This window comes from Mchenga conophoros, linkage group LG10 (genome assembly GCF_057382185.1).
Source record: "Mchenga conophoros isolate Kocher_MC1m ecotype Shallow Benthic linkage group LG10, M_conophoros_male_GT1.1, whole genome shotgun sequence".
NCBI lineage: Eukaryota > Metazoa > Chordata > Actinopteri > Cichliformes > Cichlidae > Mchenga > Mchenga conophoros.
In genome coordinates, this window is record NC_140535.1 from 29,752,602 (window position 1) to 29,776,398 (window position 23,797).

The 23,797-nt window shown below is 42.1% G+C and overlaps 1 protein-coding gene across 4 annotated transcripts in view; it reads right to left on the minus strand.

Annotated features, from left to right (window-relative positions):
- LOC146566188 (glutamate receptor 4) overlaps positions 1 to 23,797 on the minus strand; it is a 163,502-nt gene that overhangs the window by 79,280 nt on the left and 60,425 nt on the right. For all 4 annotated transcript variants that reach the window (XR_014894185.1, XM_085289751.1, XM_085289750.1 and 1 more), the window contains exon 3: positions 6,209 to 6,448. Coding sequence is in view for 3 of the 4 variants with exons in the window: in XM_085289751.1 (XP_085145877.1) it covers positions 6,209 to 6,448 (240 nt within the window). In the remaining variant the exon portion in view is untranslated. The remainder of the gene's footprint in view (positions 1 to 6,208; positions 6,449 to 23,797) is intronic.

Below are 23,797 nucleotides of genomic sequence, written 5' to 3' on the forward strand. Positions count from 1 at the left end.
TTGATATTGGCTGTTTTTCACTACGTTTTTGTTCAGTCCTTACTCCTGACCACTTTAAGAGGAAAGTTAAGCCACTTAACACTGATCTACGAGTCAATGATTAGTTGAGCCAAGGAAATGTCAAAGATAGCACAGTTTGACAGGCATAAAATTATATCTTTGCACCAGTGTGGTGATTCCCAGAGACTTGTTAACCACAAACTTTGCATATTTCACATATGGTGTGCAGTGTGTCCTTAGAAATTTGAAGAAACTGGACAAAAGAATGAGAAACAGGCCTAAAAATAATATAGAGGATATGAATAGTAAGGAAAAGTTGTGTCCAGCAAATCCAGTACCTGAGAGTTCGCACTTCAGTTAAACCATTAACTGTTCACCAAAGTTTTAATTTGGTTAATTAAAAGGTCTGTCAGGTCTGTGCAGTGGTTGCAGTTATTGCACTTACAGGACCCCTTAAGTTTTAGGTCTAACCTTGCTTGCTGTGTGGCTGGAAATGGCTGTATACGTAGAAAAAACCCTCCTGTTTTACTGAGAGGACAGCAGGGTCAGCTGAACTGTGCATTTTATGAAGTGCACCTGCTGAAATACAAGGCACATCCTGCTGCACTCACACCGGCAACATAAAAAAAACCATATCCACAACATCATTTTAGCAGCAGTTCAAATTTCAAAGAAAATTTCCAAAAAAAGCCGACAGCCCTAACTTTCAGTAACAGGAACACAATGCAGACTAAAGGGCAACACGTACTGAGCAATGTTTTCCAAGTGTGTCTGCAGAGTTTTAGACATCCGTCAGTCATCTGTCACCCGGAACAGATACGCTTGTGTTTCTGCAAACACAAACAATCCACATCAACTCTGACAGGCGTGCATGTGTCACATGCTAATATGATACCCTCTCTAATCATCTTATTCCATAGTCTTTTGTGTTGTGAAGCATGTATCCAGCATTTTTCACAAAGGCATCCAGTATGGCTGTGTTAAATCTCTACAGGAAGACAAATTCTCAGCCTTGTTTGGCATTGATCTGGGATCACCTGTATTAATTATCTGAATACTGATGGGTACTTTAAAAATCACCTGCTTTTTAATGTTATCAGCACAGTGAAAGGCTGTTTTCGGTTTTCATATTTGTAGGAAGGGTAGGCAAATTGATCCAAATATCAACAGTACCATTTCTTGTATTGCATCGATACTTTAGGTTTAGTTGCTCCCCTCTATGTCCAGGACGTTGCTCCAATCAAATCAAAAAGTAGACATCTGTACACACTTTGCTCCTCCCCCTTCTCATTTGTCACTCCTGCAGAGAGTTAGGGAAAAAGAGCATCCTGTCGAGATATTTTATAATGAAAACACTGGAAAAAGGAAGGAAATTCTCTACTGTGAGAACAACGATTTCTAAAAACACATGGAAAAAAAAACAAAACACAGAAAATAACTTTTTCTCCCAAAACGAGAATGTGAGCTGTGGATTGGTTGCTGCCAGGTTGCCTTGTGATTGCTCCGGAAGACACTGACTTCTTCGCAAAGACTCGCTTATTATTCGCCTGATGTGAAATGGAGAACATTTACCTTCAAAGTAAAAATTGGGCCCCACTGAGCCACACTTTTCAAAAGGCACAACTTTTACGTCGACCTCTTCCATGGAAAACTAAAGGAAACTTTTGCAACGTGCCACCAGAGCAATTGCCAGGAGATATTTGGTGCAGCATATATGTCTTTGCAACCACTAACCAACTGACTGGGGAAAATTCAGTTTTCCCTAAGGACTCATGGTTGCCAGGCTTGAGAGACCTACTACATCTCTCAGTGCACGATGGATAAACATGAATTGGTGAATTCGATGCTGAAAAATGACTGACCAACCAGGAAACAGAACGTCCATAGACATCAGGTGCTTCAAACCAAAAAACATTGTAACGCAAGAAAAGTCTGGACCTCACACATCACAGCCCATCAACCTGCAGCATTCAAATGGAAATTTTTGTTGCTGTTTTAACACTGCTCATTAGTATTCATTTTCACAGTAGCAAAGAACTGCTTTCACTCAATAATAATGGATTGGATTTATATAGCGCTTTTCAAGGCACCCAAAGCGCTTTACAATACCACTATTCATTCACTCTCACATTCACACACTGGTGGAGGCAGCTACAGTTGTAGCCACAGCTGCCCTGGGGCAGACTGACAGAAGCGAGGCTGCCATATCGTGCCATCGGCCCCTCTGGCCAACACCAGTAGGCAAGTAGGGTAAAGTGTCTTGCCCAAGGACACAACGACCAGGACAGAGAGCCCAGGGATCGAACCGGCGACCTTCCGGTTACAGATGCGATTCCCAACCCCCTGAGCCACGGTCGCCCCATGAGGTTATAACAACATCCTAACCTTCTAGTAGGTGATTGTCTTCACCTCTTGGTGATTTTTATGCCACTGATACTGAAATTGCATGTTATCTTAATTCTGGTCTCAATGATCCTGAGCTTGAAGCCAGACCGAAGCTCCAGAAAACACAGAAAAGCCACGTTTTGTGTCCTCAGCCAGTCTATAGGGCAGCAAAGTCGTACAGCTGGGAACCTTTGTGGTTTTGGAGGATACTTGATCAGATACATGCCGGTTTTGTTGAGAGGAGTGGAGGCTTTTTATCCAGTCAAGCATGTATGACTTCAGATAAGAAAAAGAAGGAGGGAATGAGTTGTTCTGAAAGGACGCCATCCCGATATCATCCTCACTCTGCAGCCCCTGTATAGCCAATCTGCTCAAACAATCACTGCAGCAGAGAGAAAGAATGAAGTCCTCTGACTACCTTCTGGAAAATGTATGAAAGCGAGATGTGGAGATGTGATCCAAGCAGCAGTCCATATCCATTCTGTCTTGTAATGGAAATGCGACACGGTGGGGTGAAAAAGTAGAAACTTATTGACTCTGTCGGTGTGTATGTGGTGACTGAGAGGCAAAGATCGGGTGGGTGAAAGAAAAAAAAGGAGGAATATGGGAAAAAAGAGAGAGACATGGAAGAGTGAGAAACATATACATGAGCTCGCTTCCTCAGGTGGGGAACTGAGCCAGAGGGAGAGAGGTCCAACAATGTCCACAACACTTCCAACAGCAGCTGCACTGCAATATTGATCGCTCGATGGCCACAAGACATACTGAGGACAAAAAACAGCCATTATTTCAGAAGCACATCCATTCACACCTTACTGTTCACCACGCAGGGGGAATGAGGAGAAAACATAGGAGATATGATTGAGACCTCAGAGATTTTTTTCTGATAAATGTTACTGCCTCACAAAACAACACTTTGTGCACATCTCTGTGTACACAGAGCATGTTTGCATGTTTATTTTTATTTACCTTTCCAAATTTTATTTAAATGTAAGAAATATTTTTTGTTTTAATTATGCATTACTTTATTTTCTTATTTTTCTGGCTGCTGCAGCTGACCATCTGCCTTTGTCTCCCCCCCGTAGTATTCCCCTCTGTAACATGCTCTGCATTTCCTTCTTCACTACATCCATGAATCTTCTGTGTGGTCTCCCTCTTAGTCTTTCCATCCTGCCTAGGCAGCTCCAGCCTCAAAACCTTTTTCTAATATATCCAATCTCTCTCCTCTGCACATGTCCAAACCATCTGAGCCTTGCATCTCTAACTTTATCTGTAAACTGCTCGATCTGAGCTGTCCGTCTGATGTACTCATTCCTAATCTTGTCCATTCTGATTGCTCTTCAGCTCTGCCACCTCCAGCTTGGCCTATCATCTGTTTGTCAGTGCCACCATCTCCAAACCATACACCATAGTCACCTTCTGTCCTTCTGTCACAAATCACCCCTGACACTCACCTTCACTGCACTCTCTTCTTCACCTCTCTTGTGCACTATCTGTCCCTTTGGCTGGTTCATCGCGGATGTTTAAATCTTTCCATCTTCTTAACACGTTTCAGCTCTATTCATAATCATCCCAACCAGCTGCACATCCTTTCCAACTCAATCTCTCTGTAACCAGTCGATACAAGTACTTTTCTTCTTCAAGTCCAGAATCAGATATGACTAATCACAAGCTTTTTTTGGTCTTTGCCTCCTCTCTCCCAGCTGTAGACCTAACCTCCCAGTAATCCTGTCTACCTTCTTAATCCACCTGACTATCCCACTTTTTCTTTGCTAACCTCTTCCTCTGGATATTTCTTGAACTTTCACATTCTACCGCCAAGTCTGTTTGTCCTATTTCCTCTGTAATAGGACAAACACTCTCTTGGCGTATCATTCTTCCTTCTTCAACTTCCACCATTTAATCTTTGCCTCCATCTTCACTCATTTCCTCTTCTTGATGTCCAAAGTCATCCTGCAGACAATCAAGTCTCTCCAATTGCACCTTCTGCATGTATTCACCTTCATCGACCTTTCTACATCACCCTATGTTGCTCCCTCTTCTTGAAGCATGTGTTCACCGCAGCCATTTCCATCTTTTGAAAAATCCACTACCATCTGTCCTTTCATATTGTCCTCCATTGCACCGACACAAGACCTCCTCATCACCTCTGTCCCCTTCCCCCACATGTCCATTAAAGTCTGCTCCAATCACCACTCTCTCTTACTCCAGAAATCCTCTTTCTCTTCTAACTAACATCCATGAGTGAAAAATGCTGTGGTAAGAACAAGGTTTATTGGCATATCTAAGAGAACAAAGAGCCACTTTCACGCTGCAGGAACTTCTATATTGTTCTAATAACTGCAGGAGATAGTCCCCCGTCTTTTTTATGTGTCTGGACTGCAGCAACTGGGGACCAGTGTAGTTCTTAGAAAGTGTCTCTTTTAGCTTCTACTACAGAGGTAGATTTCCAAGATAAGAGAAACCTCGAGTGACACAGATGTACTGCATTTGGTCATAAGCAGACTCCTGAAATGAACACTGCCCCCCTTCCACGCCATTACTCCATTCACACTCTAATTATTATTATCATCTGCTACTACAGCATCTAATTTGTAAAGATCTACCTGCAATATTTACACAAAGAACTTCAACTCATTTTATTTCATTTTCTTCTTTGCAGCTTATTTATTGCATCTTTTCATTCTTGCACTTTTATTTTATTAAAATTGAATTATTTGATTTTATTTCTCGTTTCGTGTGGAAGACTGGAAAAAGAGGCTGAACAAATCATCACGACAGTAGGTGATGTTGCATCACAGGCCACTGCTCAGCTATTGTAACACCTCCATTATTACAAAGCCTGCAATTCCAGTATTTCAGAAGCTTCTCATTATTTTGGTGCGAAGGACAGAACAGCGCAAACACTAAACAGAAAACAAGCTTAGAAGATGTTTAGCTCTCAGCAGATCTCTCCTGTGGGTGGATCTGTAGTTTATTGTGAAAGTAGCTAATGTGGTTGTAAACCGAAAGTAACTTTGTATCTGTAATTACCTGAATTTGGAAAGAGTAATGGTTTAATGAGTTATAGATAAATGTAATGCAGTTATAGTAATGTGTTGCATTGTAATAAATTACCCTCCAACACTCATCCTGTTTTTTAATCGCTGTAGCTCCAATGAGATCCCTTAGGTTTGCACATCCAGCCACAAATCTAATGCAGGTCATATTCAAAGCTTACCTCCTTCGTGAAGACAATACTTCTTCAATTCTCTGGGGGTTAAAATCATTTGGATATGGTTGCAGTACTTAAAAACTCTGTCTGCTTTATTAAATGTTGATGCATTTGGTGATGAAATAGGTTCATGGCTTTTCCTCTCTGTGTTTGCACAGTTGTCTGAGATGATCTGTATATCATCAGCTTTCAGGACTGTCTTGCTTTTACTTTGAAGCAGCACTTGTTTCTTCATATTTCTACCCAACCTCTCATTTTTTTCCCTCAAGGACTCACTTATGTTTGATTGCAAGTTGTTTCTGTAGTCCGATAACTTGTAACGCTGTCAAGCAAAGCACCTTTGTGCAGTATATCTAAGATTTTCATTTACTGGAAAGAACTCATTTTCAGTGTATGTGAATGTAATGATTTTCTGGTGAGGGGAGCAGATTCACCGATTTCAAAGGAAAGTTCGCTGAGATCAACTGATGATGCATTTAAAAAGGTTTTCTGTTAGATGAGAAACACATTAATGTACAGCATGCTCACAAGCTGGCACAGAATCCACGAAAACATCTCCAATGTGTGATTAAGCTGTCAGAGTGAGAGGTGTTTATTTTCATCACCCACCTCGGTCTGTGTCGTACAGGAAGACGAACTTGTTCCAGTCGTAGTGGTCGAGGAGGGACAGGAGGGCCCCACGGATCGACGGCCGGAGCTGCAGGGTGAACTGGCTCTCGCCCTCGGTGGGGAAACTCGGCGTGATGAGGGAGATGTGCAGCGCGCTGCAGAAGGACGTCAACGTGTGGACCGAACGCTTGTCGTACAGGCCGAAGATGGCGAAGACACCGCGGGAGTACTGGGAGCAGACTGCGGAAGGAAACAAGAACATAAAAATTAATTGGTACCATAAATTTGAAGTAGCTTGAGGTAATGGGAATTGAGAGAAAAAAAAATAACATGTCAAGGTTTTATATAGTGAAAAAAGAAGCGAAATGAAGTTTAAGTTCTTTTCAGGCCTTTAGTTATACTGAATATTGTCAAGAAGTCGCCAACTAATGATTTATTTTTATATTGTTATGATAACATATACACAAGTAGTGACAGTTTTCTTTTTCTTCTGGAAATACCAAGTGCACAGTTGGTAATTCTCTTTGGGTTTGGGACCCTTTTCACATTGTTTACAGCCATAGACTGTATATAAAAGATAGCTGCAGCCACTTGACATCACCATTTTGGTTACTTGTGTGTTTGCCGTGAGCCAGAAGTATCCAACTATGGTTTTTCAAATGCTAAGTTAGCAAAATGCATCCATAAACAGTCCGGGTACACACACAGATAAATCCTAATTTATTGGTAACATAATAAAAGACTTTCAGTCACAAAACTGGAACAGAAACTGCTTAGACCCTTAAAAATGCTTTACCAATGCAAAGGGAGTGAAGGGACTTTTATAAGCATTCAAAGTAGAAAGCATTAAATTCAAGCCTTAACAAAGCTTAATCAGACGAGCAGGGGCGGGGTTATTATTTAAAAAAAAAGGAAAGGCATTTAGTATTACTGGGGTCGGCCTGCATTCAGCTTCATCATCCCTCTGGGTTCCCTGTTAGCTTTGTGTTAGCATGCTGTCTGTGCAGATTTTCGCAAAGAGCCGAAGTTGTGTTGCTTTTGTTTTACCCTGGATGCAGTTTGAACTTTACCATCACATTCTTGACCTTTTGTGCAATAAAAGGAATCTTTTATTCTCCACTCCTGAACAGCTGTAGGACCGCTCCACCACTTTCCTCCTCCCAGATACAAACTGAAATCAGCTGATTGTACCACACGTGCGTTTTTCTTTCCATCTACCTGGAGCGCAGGTAACTGATGAACCTTTGGAACGTGAGTAACAATATAATTGTAACTGCTGAATTTAGCACTGTAAAGTGTGGTTACACTGAAAGGAGTTTCACCCAAAACTGCAGGTGAGTTTAAAAAAGATTCACCCATGAAGTGGAAAATGAGCCACAGAGACTAAAACCAGCATTTGTGACAATCTGTAAAGATGATTATTTCTGATCTAAGGAACATTATAACACAGGAGTCTATAATAACTTTATTAATAATAACTTTTTTATACAGCACACACACTTACAAAAGGCCAACAGCTGTTATATGGTCTCAGTGGCTCTGCTATATATGCAGGAGCTCGGTCATGTGGGGCTTTATATGTATAAAAGTTTTAAATGTCTTGTCTTTCTCCCTCACCCCCAATCAGTAACAGGAGGTGGCTGCTGGTTTTGCCCGTTTCTTCTCTGTAAAAGGGAGTTTTTCCTTCCCACTTTTGCCAGGTGCCTACTCATAGGTTGTGGGGTTGTAGGGTCTTTATTTTATGATACTAAGCACCCAGAGGTGACTGCTGCATCCTGGACGAGTTACAGATGGGCTAAGGAAGACTAATAAATGTAAAAAGTGAGTTACAAACATCAATATGGAGGAAAATAAAGTGTGTCTACAGGGACTGACTTTCTTTTGTACTGAGCATCAAGTGCTCACAAAAGGAACTTTAGTTTTTGATACTTTTTCACTGGCTTTTGTTTTTAACCCAGAGCCCAGAGCTTCCTCAGACCCTGGATCTGTTTCACACGAGGGGAGAAAACTAGGGCAACTCAAACACAATGCATTGATGAACTAGTTTTTTGAAATATATTTTTCTCACAACAAATATCAAGTGTACAACAAAGGATTTTGTCACGCTGTGTATCAGTTCATTTTTCCTTTATTCGGCACATTCGTCACTATGATAACTTCATTATTTAGCAGCATAAAAACAACATGCAATGAGGGCTCATCTCCAGAGAAACACATCTTAAATCATTCAAGTCCCACGCTCACAGGAAGCGATATTTTACAAGAACCGAGCGCTTAATATGAGCAGTGATAGCCATCGCATTTAACTAAGACCTCGCTGCTTTGAATGACAATTGATCGGTGGGAAATGTGGTGCAAAAATCACCACGGCAATAAGCGCTTAGCACCATGACTGGCGACAAAATAACAAACCATTATCCCGCTGATTACCACTTTAAATCCTTTCAAGAGAGCCACTGAATGCAGCAAACAGAGATCAAAACCAAACACGTCCGTTTCCTCTGATGCTTTCATCTAAAAAGGCTGTTCCCGTCTCCCATTTAAACAGCAAAACAACAGTACCAACAACTAAATCACTCCCCTTGCTGTTGTTTAGATATATTCTAGAGGACATATTCCCCATTAACAAAACACATCATGCTCATGCTGCTCTGCTTTCATGGCATAAAAGCAGCACCAACTGAACCTGCGTCTGTTGTGTTTATTGGTCAGACTTTGAATTAAATGGAACGCCTGCATTTGCATACACAAGCTGTGCTATACACACATATACACAATGTGTCCTGCTTGAGGAAATCTTCTCATTATAGAAAGGTTTGGCTGTCTACTAGAGCTGTACTATAATTGCCCACTTTCTGCACACACGGAACAACAACAGAGAGTAAAGATAATGAGCGTCCTCTGCCAGTTTCCGGGTGCGAGGAGAATCAGAGTGAGTGGCGAACTGAAGGAAGAGCTCAAGATGTTCCCGTTGTTAAAGGAAAACTGGGGGTGGGGAAGTAAACAAGAGAGCTGCTTTACTGACTAACTCATTGTTTCTATGCAGAGAGTGCAGTGCGCTGCTGTTGAGACAGAGGGGGAGAGAGAGTGTGCATATTTCTAATCTTCCTCCCTCAGTGAAACAAACAAGGCGGCAGTAAAAAAACTAAAAGGAAAGTCACTCTTCTTCTACACACAATTATAGTCCACAGAGGTGCTGGGAACTATACTACCAGGGGGAAAAACAGTCAAGACTGTACAGTAGTTCGCCTTCAGGGATTTCAGCCAGAATGACTTTAGGAAATAGTCAGGTGAGGCCATATTCAGAGTGACAGTTTGCACTGGAAGCAGCTTGTGGGATAACTGGGCCGTTCACTCAGGAAACTGGAGTTTGTAGCGTTTCTCAGTCTTTTCAAACTTAGCTGACTCGTTTCCAGAGGGAATTTGTTAGATTTAGGCAGCTAAAACCACTACTTAGCCCTAGTCATGAAAGCCTCGGCCTAGGAAAAATGTTCCTCGACCGTTTGGTGGCGTTAAATGGTTGGAACTACCACAGCTGCAAACACAGGCCAAACTGCTCAAAGAGTGGAACTGTGAGGAGTGCCATGCAGGCTTTTAAGTTTCACTACTACTCGATGGTTAGTTGGCGATTGTTTGCAGACGAATCGGGAACTTCCATGCAAACTATAGATGACTGCGACAATCTGCTAGCAATCAATGTTTTGCAACCAACTTGACCCTGCGATAGCCAGCAACCTGTCAGGAAATACACATTTATCCCTAGTGACTGGAGATTGGAGCCACGTTGGAAGGTCTTGAAGGCAAAATGTATTTTTGTGTGAGCACGTAGAGGGATGCATTAAGACAAACGGTGGGTGAGTTAGGGTTAGTGTTTTCCATGTAATTTTGAGAATCAGACACTTAATTTCCTGCATTCTGGAGAGCTTTAAATAATTATTCTCAACTTTTCTAAATGAAAATGATCATTGTTGTGTCAACATCCAAGTGATTTCCAGCATTTAGTGTGGCATGTTGATACAGTCACTCCAATCACCTCATACAGTGGGGCAAAAAAGTATTTAGTCAGCCACCGATTGTGCAAGTTCCCCCACTTAAAATGATGACAGAGGTCAGTAATTTGCACCAGAGGTACACTTCAACTGTGAGAGACAGAATGTGAAAAAAAAAAAATCCATGAATCCACATGGTAGGATTTGTAAAGAATTTATTCGTAAATCAGGGTGGAAAATAAGTATTTGGTCAATAACAAAAATACAACTCAATACTTTGTAACATAACCTTTGTTGGCAATAACAGAGGTCAAACGTTTACTATAGGTCTTTACCAGGTTTGCACACACAGTAGCTGGTATTTTGGCCCATTCCTCCATGCAGATCTTCTCGAGAGCAGTGATGTTTTGGGGCTGTCGCCGAGCAACACGGACTTTCAACTCCTGCCACAGATTTTCTATGGGGTTGAGGTCTGGAGACTGGCTAGGCCACTCCAGGACTTTCAAATGCTTCTTACGGAGCCACTCCTTTGTTGCCCAGGCGGTGTATTTTGGATCATTGTCATGTTGGAAGACCCAGCCTCGTTTCATCTTCAAAGTTCTCACTGATGGAAGGAGGTTTTGGCTCAAAATCTCACGATACATGGCCCCATTCATTCTGTCCTTAACACAGATCAGTCGTCCTGTCCCCTTGGCAGAAAAACAGCCCCATAGCATGATGTTTCCACCCCCATGCTTCACAGTAGGTATGGTGTTCTTGGGATGCAACTCAGTATTCTTCTTCCTCCAAACACGACGAGTTGAGTTTATACCAAAAAGTTCTACTTTGGTTTCATCTGACCACATGACATTCTCCCAATCCTCTGCTGTATCATCCATGTGCTCTCTGGCAAACTTCAGACGGGCCTGGACATGCACTGGCTTCAGCAGCGGAACACGTCTGGCACTGCGGGATTTGATTCCCTGCCGTTGTAGTGTGTTACTGATGGTGACCTTTGTTACTTTGGTCCCAGCTCTCTGCAGGTCATTCACCAGGTCCCCCCGTGTGGTTCTGGGATCTTTGCTCACCGTTCTCATGATCATTTTGACCCCACGGGATGAGATCTTGCGTGGAGCCCCAGATCGAGGGAGATTATCAGTGGTCTTGTATGTCTTCCATTTTCTGATGATTGCTCCCACAGTTGATTTTTTCACACCAAGCTGCTTGCCTATTGTAGATTCACTCTTCCCAGTCTGGTGCAGGTCTACAATACTTTTCCTGGTGTCCTTCGAAAGCTCTTTGGTCTTGGCCATGGCGGAGTTTGGAGTCTGACTGTTTGAGGCTGTGGACAGGTGTCTTTTATACAGATGATGAGTTCAAACAGGTGCCATTCATACAGGTAACGAGTGGGGGACAGAAAAGCTTCTTACAGAAGACGTTACAGGTCTGTGAGAGCCAGAGATTTTCCTTGTTTGAGGTGACCAAATACTTATTTTCCACCCTAATTTACGAAGAAATTATTTACAAATCCTCCCATGTGAATTCATGGATTTTTTTTTCACATTCTGTCTCTCACAGTTGAAGTGTACCTCTGGTGCAAATTACTGACCTCTGTCATCATTTTAGGTGGGGGAACTTGCACAATCGGTGGCTGACTAAATACTTTTTTGCCCCACTGTAGGTGCAGCCAGCCTCACTAGGTTTGAACCTTGGACTTAACGTGCTGCGGCAGTGCAAACGCACTGACAAGATTGCATGTTCCTTTCTCAAGGCATAAAACAAAGGGGGGAGTTGATATTTACATAGTAAAAAAAAATCTCTTATATCTTTGAAATGAACTGACTGTGCCTTTGTTTAGAAAACAACACAACTTCTGTTTTTCACTCTTAAAAGTAACCACACCTGTGAACACTGCTGGGGCTTGCGTACACATAGCTTTTGCTCTGTTTAGTAAATGTGGATATATATGATCAGCCTGAGTCTGCAGTGGTTTCCTCCCTCAGCCTAAAGACTGCACGTTAGGTTCTCTGGTGATTCTAAACAACCGTAGGCCTGAATGTGAGTGTCCCTGTGTTTGGTCTGTGATGGACTGGAGGCCTGTCGCCCCGTGTCAGCTGGGATAGGGCTTGGCCTCGCTGTGACCCTCGGTTGGATAAGACTTTTAAAAAATTGACGAATGGATAGCTGGAGACATCAGAGTGTAGCTCATTCAGTTGTTCCCGCCTGGCGTCAGGGTACTTTTGTATCTTTTCTTTGTGGAGGTAACCCCTCGCTTCACTTTATGATAAATATACGTTAAGGCCCTTTGGACTTTGGTAAGTTTCAACAAGATTTATGCTTACTGTGCACAGTCCTCTAAGAGAAAGAGTGAGTGGGCAAATTCATGTTTTCTAAATATTAGAGAGGACATGTCCCCTGTGTCCTGTCCTGCCCCCACCCCCAAATCCATGTCTATGCCTTAAGGCACCCCACATGATGTAACTTCACTATTAAAGTTTGCTTTTCCCTGAGTCATGACTGACTCATTTAAAATCAGTTTCGGTGTTGGGCGGGAGGGCTAAATTATTTTATCTCCACAGATTCAGAGAACTGCACTTGGCCAAGCCTTTCAGTGTTTTTGCAGTAAAATATTCTCTTAAAGTAACTTCAATTTTGCACTGTTAATGAAAAGAAGGAAGGGGCTTTCAGCATATGCAACAGTAATGCTACTTTACAGGCCGTCTGAAGTTCTAGTTGAATGTGCAGACAGGTTCGGGAATGCAGCTTTCCGTCGTTAGATTAGGAGGCCTGTGTCCGACCAATTTAGCCTCCAAGCCTATGAGCGGGCAGAATGGTGTATGTTTTTGATTGACAGCTGAGCCAGCAGGAGCGCTGACATCAAAACAAACCTGTACTGCAAAGTAAGCACTCAAGCCAAGAACAGATGGCTCATTTTTAGAGATGGTGCAAAAGAAAAAAGACCACAGAGCTGAAATTATGGATGCTTCTATTTTTCGTTTTGTTTTTTTTTTAGCTGATCAGCTTTACTGACACTCAGCTCAGTTTGACCTCTGAGGATATTTATTTAATGTTTAACCAACCAAAAAGCCAAAACAAAAATGAACCATAGATTAAATATGTAGAAAGAGAGGTAAGAGCTGCGGGAGGAGGGTTGTCTTCTTTTAATTTGAGGGTTGTTTTGTGTTTGTTTGTTTGCCTTAACCTGAAATCTTCCTAAGCTATCTTCAAGGTTTGCTTTTCAAAGCTATTAGCATTTCCTTCAGCCAACAAAAGCTCAGGTTTCGGATCATTTTTATGTATTTAGAGAAGATCTAAACATTGGAGGGGAAAAGAAAGAATAATTACATTTTACATAGCCTGATTGCAGCAATGTATCACAGTGCCAAATATCTCCACTTATGGCCACAAATGGTCCTTTAAGACCACACAGTTATTAACACCTACTGTGTGTCTCCACATTGAAGGATGGGGGCAAACAGGGAGAGAGGGAGAGAGTCCACTCAACCAAGAAAGGAGTGCAGAGGTTGGAAAATCCACACAGCCCACTGATGTCCCCTCCAGGGATAGGATGACATCAGCGCACGCAGAGATACACAAGCACACACACACGCACACACTTCACTGAATCCTGAATATATGTCAGCCCGCACCCACGCTGTGCATGGCGAGCTGCTGTTACGCAGAAACACCAGATTGAATAACAACACATTAGTATGTATGTAAGTAAAGCTGCTGAAATTAAAACCGTCTCGGTCTCCAATTACTGCCTGTTTTCATTAGAGTTCAAACAAAACTAACAGTATTACCACTGAAATGCTACTATCACATACAGTACATGGACTACGTAAATACTGAACTCAAATCCTTTTGTTTTATGTTTAACACATTTGTGGGCAAAGATTTGTGTCCCTGTTGACTGAATATTAAAGCTACAGGACAAAAAGACAGAATTCAATTCAATTTGATTTTGTTTACATGTCACCAAATCACAATAACGGCTGCCTTAAGGCACTTTATGTTGTAAGGTAAAGACTGCAATAAAACAGAGAAAACCTGAACAATCAGATGACGCACTATAAGAAAGCATTTGCATTAACAGGACCATGCTCAGGAAGGAGCAGCCATCTTCCACGACTTCAGCATTAAGACTGTTTTAAATGCTTGTTTTCTACTCTTGGTTCTGTATAAGATCAGTGAAGGTTGATTTCCTTCATATAGTTATCTCAGGCACAGGCCTAGCAACAATGGTTGCTAGGGAAAACTGTATATTATAAAGGCTGGGGAGTTGTTGATCCCTATGTGAAACCAATCGGCCAAACGATGTATAGCATTCGCCTCCTCCCTGCAATTAGCACATTTTAAAAGTTGCAACTTTTATTTTGAAGGTCAACAGTCTAAGTCTCCCTATTTGCACCTAGCTCTTTGATTGTTGGAAACCAATTATCAACCACTCAGGGAATTCACTTTTCCCTAGCATTTTTTGTTGCCAGGGTGTTGCTGACCAGTCTGTAGGTTTCTGTGTCTAAGGCCTAAGATACACAGCACCACCCCTCTGCTATTTAAAACTTCTGTTTACACTCAGGAGCCAATAATAAGAAAGTTAGCTTGTTTTCTTAGGGTTAGGGGTTAGGGTTAGGGGTTAGGGTTAGATATCATCATTTATTTGTTAATTTATTGATTGTCTTTTGTACTATTAACCTAAACCTATTTCCCTGTTTTAGTGGAGTAGAAGTAAAACCAGAAATAATGTCCTCTCTACCCTATTAAAGGAAAACTCTTCCAGGCACAAATCATTTTTAAAATCATCATCAAAAACATCAACGGAAGGCTCAAAAATCCCAAAGCAGCTGCCCGTTTGGCAGTCTTTCAGACGTGCTACCTCTGATGCTGAAATATTCCACACGGTTTCTCACTATACATCCTGGCCAACTGTGAGAATAACAAAGCACTTCCTTTTATTATTTTTTCCCTTTATTATTCCCATTCACTTAGAATCTGCCAACGGGATCACCGTGTCCAGGGAAGCTCTGGCAGAGTGGAGGGCACAATATGGGTGTATGCCACATGCCACATGGCAAATAATGAGAATCATTCATTTCATTAAAGAAGATTGCCTCCACACTGAACATGGAATCAATCAAAACCACAAACAGATAGAAGCCTGGCCTACACCTGCTCATCCACTGGGATCTCTACTATCTGTAGTGTGAGGATTCTGGATTTCTGGCAAAAAAAAAAAAAAAAAAAAAAAGCCTGTATGATAACAAACATTCAGATAGTTTGTGCATTACCATTGAAGTGTCTCATTGGCCTGAAAGTCAACCAAAGTTGAAGAACTACTGCTGGCCAGACAAAGAGCAAGCAGTCCTGCTGGAGTCACTCTGGGATCGCATTAAGAGATAAAGCTGAGAGAGCATAAACCCACAAAAGAACTGAGGCAAGTTTTCTGAGTTGCTTGGAAGAAACTACATGCATCACCATGAAAAACTGTAGGAACCTATAACAGAGTTGGTTTTATTTTAAAAGTAAAGATATAGCAACTTTACTGCACTCTGACGTTAACCTATAAATAACACTGCCTCAGTTTTCTTTTCGTCTTTCTTTTAGTACTCCCGCAACGTACTCTGCAGAAGCACATCCTCTGAAGAATGAGATACTCGTGTTTTATGTGTTTAACTAGCACAGCCTGGAACAGACCACCATGCTTCATTTACAACCTTTAATACTGTTACTGATTTTCTAAACAATGTTAAAGTCTGAAGTAATTGAGATTATGAGCCCGAAAAACAATAAAAATCTCAGGCTCCATCTGCACTAAATGACTTCTGAATGCTTGCTTTCTGACAGGTTTTTCTAAACCTGGCTCTGTATGATGTCAGTCTCAGATGTTGCCCTCTCAAGCATACAACTCTGTCTAAAATGACCTCTCAGGCACACACATGAGGCAACGAATAAAACATACGGAGCTGGAAACGAGTGTTATGTAGAGCCATTATGTAGAGCTCAGTATTTTTATATCATAAATAGATTAAATAACTTCTTCGAACTGCAACTCAAGGAACTGTACCATGTCTTTAGGATTCTTTAGCCCACTGGTTTCATTTTAAGGCTTTTGGGTGCTCTCCTCAAAGTCCAAACTCCACCCTCACAGACATATGTATCGCATCAAAACAAAGCCAACAAGAGGGTGTAGACTGGACTTACATTCATTGTCAGATTGGGATACATATAAAAAACATAACAATTGGGAGATAGACACCTTTATATTTAATATTCTGGTTAAACGTTTGCTTTTTCATAAAGCTTATAGTTAAACTTGGATCAGGTGACTCTGAACCATCCTGTGCTTTAGGCTCAGGCTGCTGAGGGACTTCCCATGATGAACAGAGCACTTGTTCTAATGCTGCATACCATTTAATTTTGTCTTCTTCCTCTGTGTCCCCATACTGTCCTTTCATTTCTTCTCCTTCCTCTTACACCCCAGCAAGTTGCAACAGATGGCTGCCCCTCCTCCCCAAGCCTGGTTCTGCTGGACGTCTCTTCCTGTTCAAAGTGAGTTCTTCCTCCTCACTGTCGCCAAGTGATCCTTTTGTGTGTGTTTATTGGGTTTTTCTCTCTAATATTGGTCTTCACTTTACCATATAAAGCCCCCTCAGACAACTGTAGTTCTGAAATATTCCCATAGAGATAAAACTCAATTGAACTGAGCTGCCTGCTAATACAAACTCTATAAACTAATAAAAATCAGCAGTGTGTTTACAGGATGTTCAGCTGCCCCCAGGTGGCCAAAAAGATTCATTATTAAATTGTTTTTAATATCAGCATGCTCATGCATGCAGTTTGCACATTTGGTCAATCATTAGGGCACTGATTGTGTCCTGATGATTGATGATATTCCCAGGCCACAGTAGGTAGCCAAATACTCCTTACACAATGAGATGATAATGACAGATCCACCAGACCCCTGGCTGAATCTACAGGTCTGATCATCCTTGGACTTTAGACTGATGACCTGACCTGATTTTTCCATTTGGCAAGTCCCTGGGTGGGCTAATGGGTACATTAATCTTTAATTTCTACGGCATATAGGAGGTATAATGCCAAGTGAATCTGCTCACACAGGATCAAAGTAAGCAAGTTAATGGAGTTACACACTGCCATCTTGTACTTCGTGCTCCTTAAGTCCAATTAAGCATTTCCAGCTTCTCTCTAATTTATTATTACATCATACAAAACAAGTAAATTAAGGGGCAGTTATACCATTTGGCTCCCTTTTTGTGGCATTCCTAACTTCTGAAAAGCTGCAACAAAATGTGACTATTTTAAAGCACCTGAAACACACACAGAAAAAAGAATTTAATTTCACAAAAATGTCAAAAGGACTTGTACTCTGTCTGCGATGTGACAATTCTCGTGTGTTTTTGAGACACTCAGGGCAGGCTTGCTGCAGCGCAAAGACACCACAGAGGCCAATAGTAGCAATCCATCAGAGTCAGGCTGCATCAAACTGATTGCTCTATATGACCCAGTAGTGATGTGACAGCAGTAGTACTGACAGTGAGGGGGCGGCCGCTAGTGACAGGCCGGCCTCCTGGACTGGTCCATTTAGTCCCACACCAGCAGTGACCCTGAAACAGCATCCGCTGGCCTCACACTCCACTGCACAAACAGGTCAGAGTACACCCACACACACATATATACACACACATTCAGTGCAGCTCAGTCTGATCAATGGGCCAGACCTTCTGCGTGTGACACACTAACTGAGTGATGCACCAGAAGCTCTCCCGTCATTTTACATAACACTCATCTGAATTTAACTTATATCATCGCTTCTAGCTGAAGTGCATCCTCTGTAGGAATCATCTCAAACTAACCTCATCCAGCAGAGATGAGCAAAAGGCCTACTCACTACCGCTTTCCCAGTCTGCTCCTATCGACTGGCAGGACGCCGGGACGGTAAAACTGCTTTGTCATCAGTGCTCTGTGTAAATCAGTGGACGGCTGAATATGGTCTACTGCCATGGACACACTTTCCCCTTGGTCCCGCAGGTGTCAGGCCCCACTCGCAGCACAGGGCCGTTTGATGATGACTGCCTCCGACCTCTGGCCCATCAATATATCGATCGCAGCTCCACAGAACAAACCTCCATTATTTACCACTTGTGCCAGAGCAAAAACAGCCGAGGCTTGGGAGTCAATTTACTGAATATTAATGAAAAGGTGCATTTTTCCCCACATTTCTGACCAATGAGTCACAATTCTGCATGTATTTTTACATACAGCGTCAATGACATTCGTAGGTAACAATTTGTTTTAATGTTATTTTAATATGCATTAGTTAATAAGTAGTAAGGTGCTTGTAAATGTGTGACTAAATCATTGTTAAATCTATACTAACCTTTCTTTAGTTGCAATCTATATCCTTAACACTGGGGTACAGATGCAGTTTTTACCAAACATTACTTCATCCTTTTTTTAAACCAGCAGTGGACCCATTTTACAGGCGCTCTTTAAATGACCGTAGCTCAGTTACCATTTGTGCTAGGGACAAAATTCAAACAGTCTCGGAAAGAAGAGAAGAAAAGCTTTATGGGGATACTTAGTGTATAACAATGCCACAAAGCAATCACAAGGTACTGCTGTCTGAACCATGTCTGCTTCACATTCCCGTAACCCCTGAACCATTTTGGGCCAGAAAGAGGATTCAAATGGTTCCTGGAAGGTGAGAATTCTGTAATTTTACAGCCAAAATTACTAAATAAGTCCAGGGGGCTGAATGATACTTTGGTGATAAAGGGGTAAAAAGGGGGAAATAGTGCATTTTTAGGCTGTGGATTGATACAGATTTTATTCTCATATGAATACTGACAGAAGAAGCACGGTGCATGAGAGGTTTTGTCTAAACTGAGTAAAGTTTTAGGAGGAAGATGTCAAATTCTCTATGCTCATTGTCTTCTCATAGGATTGATTGTTTTAATTTATTTCAATTGAATTGTATTTAACACCAAACAGGAACCGCTCGTAAACAAGACCCCGAGATATTTAAACTCCTCCACTTGGGGCAGGGTCTCGTCCCTGACCCGGAGTGGGCACTCCAACCTATTCTGGCTGGTTGATGCGGACGCTGTACCGGTCTGTTGTGGTAAAGAGAGAGCTGAGCGTAAAAGCGAAGCGAAGCTACCGGTCGATCTACGCCCCTACCCTCATCTATGGTCATGAGCTGTGGGTAGTGACCGAAAGAACAAGATCGCGAATACAAGCGGCGGAAATGAGCTTCCTCCGAAGGGTGGCTGGCTTCTCCCTTAGAGATAGGGTGAGAAGTTCGGCCATTCGGGAGGGGCTCAGAGTAGAGCTGCTCCTCCACATCGAAAGGAGCCAGCTGAGGTGGTTCGGGCATCTGACAAGGATGCCTCCGGGGCGCCTCTTGGGCGAGGTTTTCTGGGCATATCCCACCGGGAGGAGGCCCCGGGGCAAACCCAGGACACGCTGGAGAGATTGGCCTGGGAACGCCTTGGTGTTCCCCTGGATAAGCTGGAGGAGGTGGCTGGGGAGAGGGAGGTCTGGGCTTCTCTGCTTGGGCTGCTGCCCCCGCGACCTGGCCCCGGATAAGCGAAGAAAATGGAAGGATGGAGGGACCAAACAGGAGCTTTGTGTTGTAAGATAAAGAATATAATACAGAGAAAACATAAAAAAAAAATCACTTGACGACAGTGGAAAGGGGAAAACTTAAACCTCCAGAAGAACAAGGCTCAGCGAGCAGCACTCTTTCCTGTGGAGGAGCGCCAGAGAAAAATAATAACTTATTATCAAAGGCAGCGTAGTCACTGAGGTGACAAACAGTGAGTGGAAAAAATTTAATTACTGTGATTATGCTACAGTTTCGTGTGCATTTAGTGTCATTTTAGACACATTTACAACACTTTCCCCTGATTTTTCTCCCACTTTTCTGATTTTTCACCATCAGGAGTTGACCAAAGTGACACTGACACCAACTTTCCAAAGTTACAAGTAATCAAAACATTATTTTGCAACAGCAGCGTTTCAAGTAATTCTCCAAGGGATCATCATCTCTTAAAGATGTTCGATTGTAGGAAGACATCTTCATCATCTCACCAAGAAGCCAGCAGCACCATGAGCGGAGGTCTTTTATGAAAGAGGACAGAAAGAAACGCCTTTGTGTCTGTAATAGTTTCAACGAGGTAAAAAAAAAAAAAAAATCAATACAGGCTATATCTGAGCGGTCCAGATGAAAAGAAACCATCACTATCTGAACGACCGTACACAGCGCTCACGCTGGGCAGGCAGCCATTTTGAAAGGAATCACAGCAGCGCGCAATCCGGCAATCCGTCTCACACAGTTCAATACCTCTCCTAACACAAATACTGTCAGACACAATACAGTGACTTCATTAAAGCCCGCATTACATTTATTTAAGGGTTCAATGGCATGGCGGAACAAGTAACTTTTATGCCAGCTAACAAGTCAAAGTGAATACTACTGCAGCTGACCCTCAAGAGTTAAACCCTTAATTAGACATGAATTACTGCAGTTATATTAAGTCTCCCCTCCACTTAGTACATGGTGAGTAATTCAGATTTTAGATCATGCTGAACTTAAATGCCCACACCATGACCAGCAATCCCATCAGCCGTGGCTTTGTTTTTGCCCTGATTACCATTACACAATGTTGTATGCTGCAGATAAATACAGGATAGTCTTTCAGCACTTTATAGCAAAGCACTAAAGATGACATAACACAGCGTCAGAGGGAAACTTTCACAGGGTTTTTCTTGCATAAATGTGAATAAACCCTACATTTACATTCTTAGCATTTCTCAAAAACACAGCAACTCTCGCATGTAACAGAGAATGATAAAAATGCAGTACAGTTGAACTTGCCACCTCAAAAGCACACTGCTGCCTCCTTTCATTGCCTGTGTGTGCGCACGTGTGTCAGCTTTAATAAGGTGCGCCTGCGTGCATTCAACTGCACATTGCATGCGTGTATGTATGCATGCGTGCACGACTTTCCTTTGACATCATACACAATCATGCGCAGAGAGACCCACTAGACAGCAGCGCTGTGCATCCCACTGACAGACCACGTCTCATGGCACACTCACATGCTTAAATGTACGCAGGAACACATGCATGCACGCACTCTCTGCTTGACTTTGTCTCCCACCATGCCCTGGGTTAAAGAGTGGTGGTGGTGGTTGTGGTGCTGGGTAGGAGGGGAGATGAAGCTCTGCACATCATTTACACACTCCTCTTCCTTCTACCCCCTCGGTGCACTCTCTCATTTTCCTTTCACCCTGTCATAAAACCAGGCAGCCTGGGATTGAATGCTAAGAGAATTAAAGGAAGCAACTATGGTGCGTGTCAACCAGAGCTTTTTTAATATGAAATACCTTCAAACCTTCTTATTATCCTGTGAAAAAAACAACTTCTGTTTTTTTGGCCCTATCAAAAAGGACAAACCGCTGAAATTCAAACAAAACAAACCCAGAGAACAGCAAGTAAACAACCAGCTAAACATATTTATGGATGTCTGTGTGGAATTTATTCAGAGAGCATCATTACAACCTTGCAGGAAACAAACGTAATCGAATAAACTGCATCCAATCCATCAGATCTGAAGCTGTAAGCTCTACATACTGGCAAAGAGTTAGCGTGTATTGGTGACATGCAGAAAAATGCACAATCACAATCTGAACTGCAGCTAAACAATTACATTAAACGTATACTCCTGCCAGTGGACTCCTACGTCCTATGTTGTTGCCCCTGTGGGAAAACAGATGGGTAAAATACAACTACAGTGGTGAGTCAGCCATATAAAGTGCATCAGCACAGCAACTGCATACACTATATATCAGCATGTTAAATTTCTACATTAATTTTTTTTAAAAAAAACAACAACAAATATAACAGTTAGTAATGAAGCAGAGATCCTCGGAGGGATTGCCAAGAGGCACAAAACGCTCCAAAGTGTGAATAATGCAAGCACCGAGGGATGAGTGAACTAAACTCCTCGTAAATCCTTTACCACTTAGCATCAATAAAACATGAGCTAACTGGGGGGGAAAGAGAGGCAGAGATGGAGAGCAAGAGAGGGAGAGTTACAGGAAGATGATGGATAATAGCCAATCAAGGTGCTCCTATGGAAGAATGTCAGTGAAATAAAAACATTTGCAGGAATTTCACCAAAGGCATTTTTTATTCTCCACATATAAGACCTGACCTGAAATATTTGTTTGATTCATTACTTTCATGAGTAAATCACAGTATCAGACACATATGTCTTAAGATGCACAGAAAATTGCCGCATCTGATTCCAGGTAACTGGGTTCCTGGAATCAGACGGATTCCTTAAATTGTTTCTGGGATTTTTCTCTTTTTAAAAATGACAGAGATTCCTTCCAAAAATTCCTGGACTGAGTAGAAACGATCACATGTTCTCTGGACAAAGTAGTCTGGGAGGAATGGGAGTAGAGCACGGCCAAACCATCCATCCTTGTCCTTAACCATTGATCCAACTTGATTGGGATGAAGACTTTAACAGCTGCAGGGTAAATCTGGGACAGGTCAGGTATAATTATAGGGCTAACATAGAGAGACAGACCACCTCACTCTCTCAGATAGACAACCTCCTGCCAATTTAAAATCTGATCCACCTGATCCAACAAGTGAGTGTTTAGAAAGCCAGAAGAAACCAACAGAGTCACAAGGAGAACTCCTCAAAGAAGGACCACAGACCAGGAGGTTCGAACACGGTACTTCCTGTGAGGCATAAGTATTAACCACTTCACCACCGATGGTGAGTGGTGAAAAACATTTAATGTAGCAAAGTTAAAGAAAATTAAGTTTTACAGCTACTGATTTCACTCATCCTCCCACACACAAAAATAATGTTATTTATGCTATGAAACATAGAACAAACCGTTTAAGCATTTTAGTTTAAATTCTTATTCATTACACAATACCACTTAAGGCTTGCATCTGTTCAGTCCTAAATTTACTCTGTGGCATGCCAACGACCCCATCACATAATGCCCGAGTCATAAAGTAATATCTTGAGCCACAAGAACAACAAGGAGTCGTGCAACAGATGGTGAAGCTCCCACAGCGCCCTGACCTCAGCATCATGAAGGCAGTCTGGGATTATAGGGAGGGAAAAAAAGACAGATGAAGTTTAAAACAAAGAAGAAATATGACAAGTTCTCCAAGACAGTTGGAACAACCAACCTGTAAAGTACTTTGAGAAACTGTGAGAAGTGGATATGTTTAAAGGCAAAGTTGCTCAAACCAAGAAAAGATGTGATTCCACTTTTACTTTTTAGCTGCAATTTAGCTCCCATGTAAGTTTAATCTCCCTTTGGTTTGTTTATGATCCTCTCAGATCATCATAGCCCAAATAATTCAAGCAGCACGCCCTTTTATCACTCCCTTTGAAATCAAGACGGCACTCATGCACAGTTAGAAGGCAGTCTGGCAGTACTCAGTATTTATATGGTAGGATTTTTCTTCTGAACAGTTTTTAACCGAAGCTTCGGATTGGTCTGATTGATTCTGATTAAGGATTTTAAACCCTTCAGACTGCGGCTGACGCTATTTTGC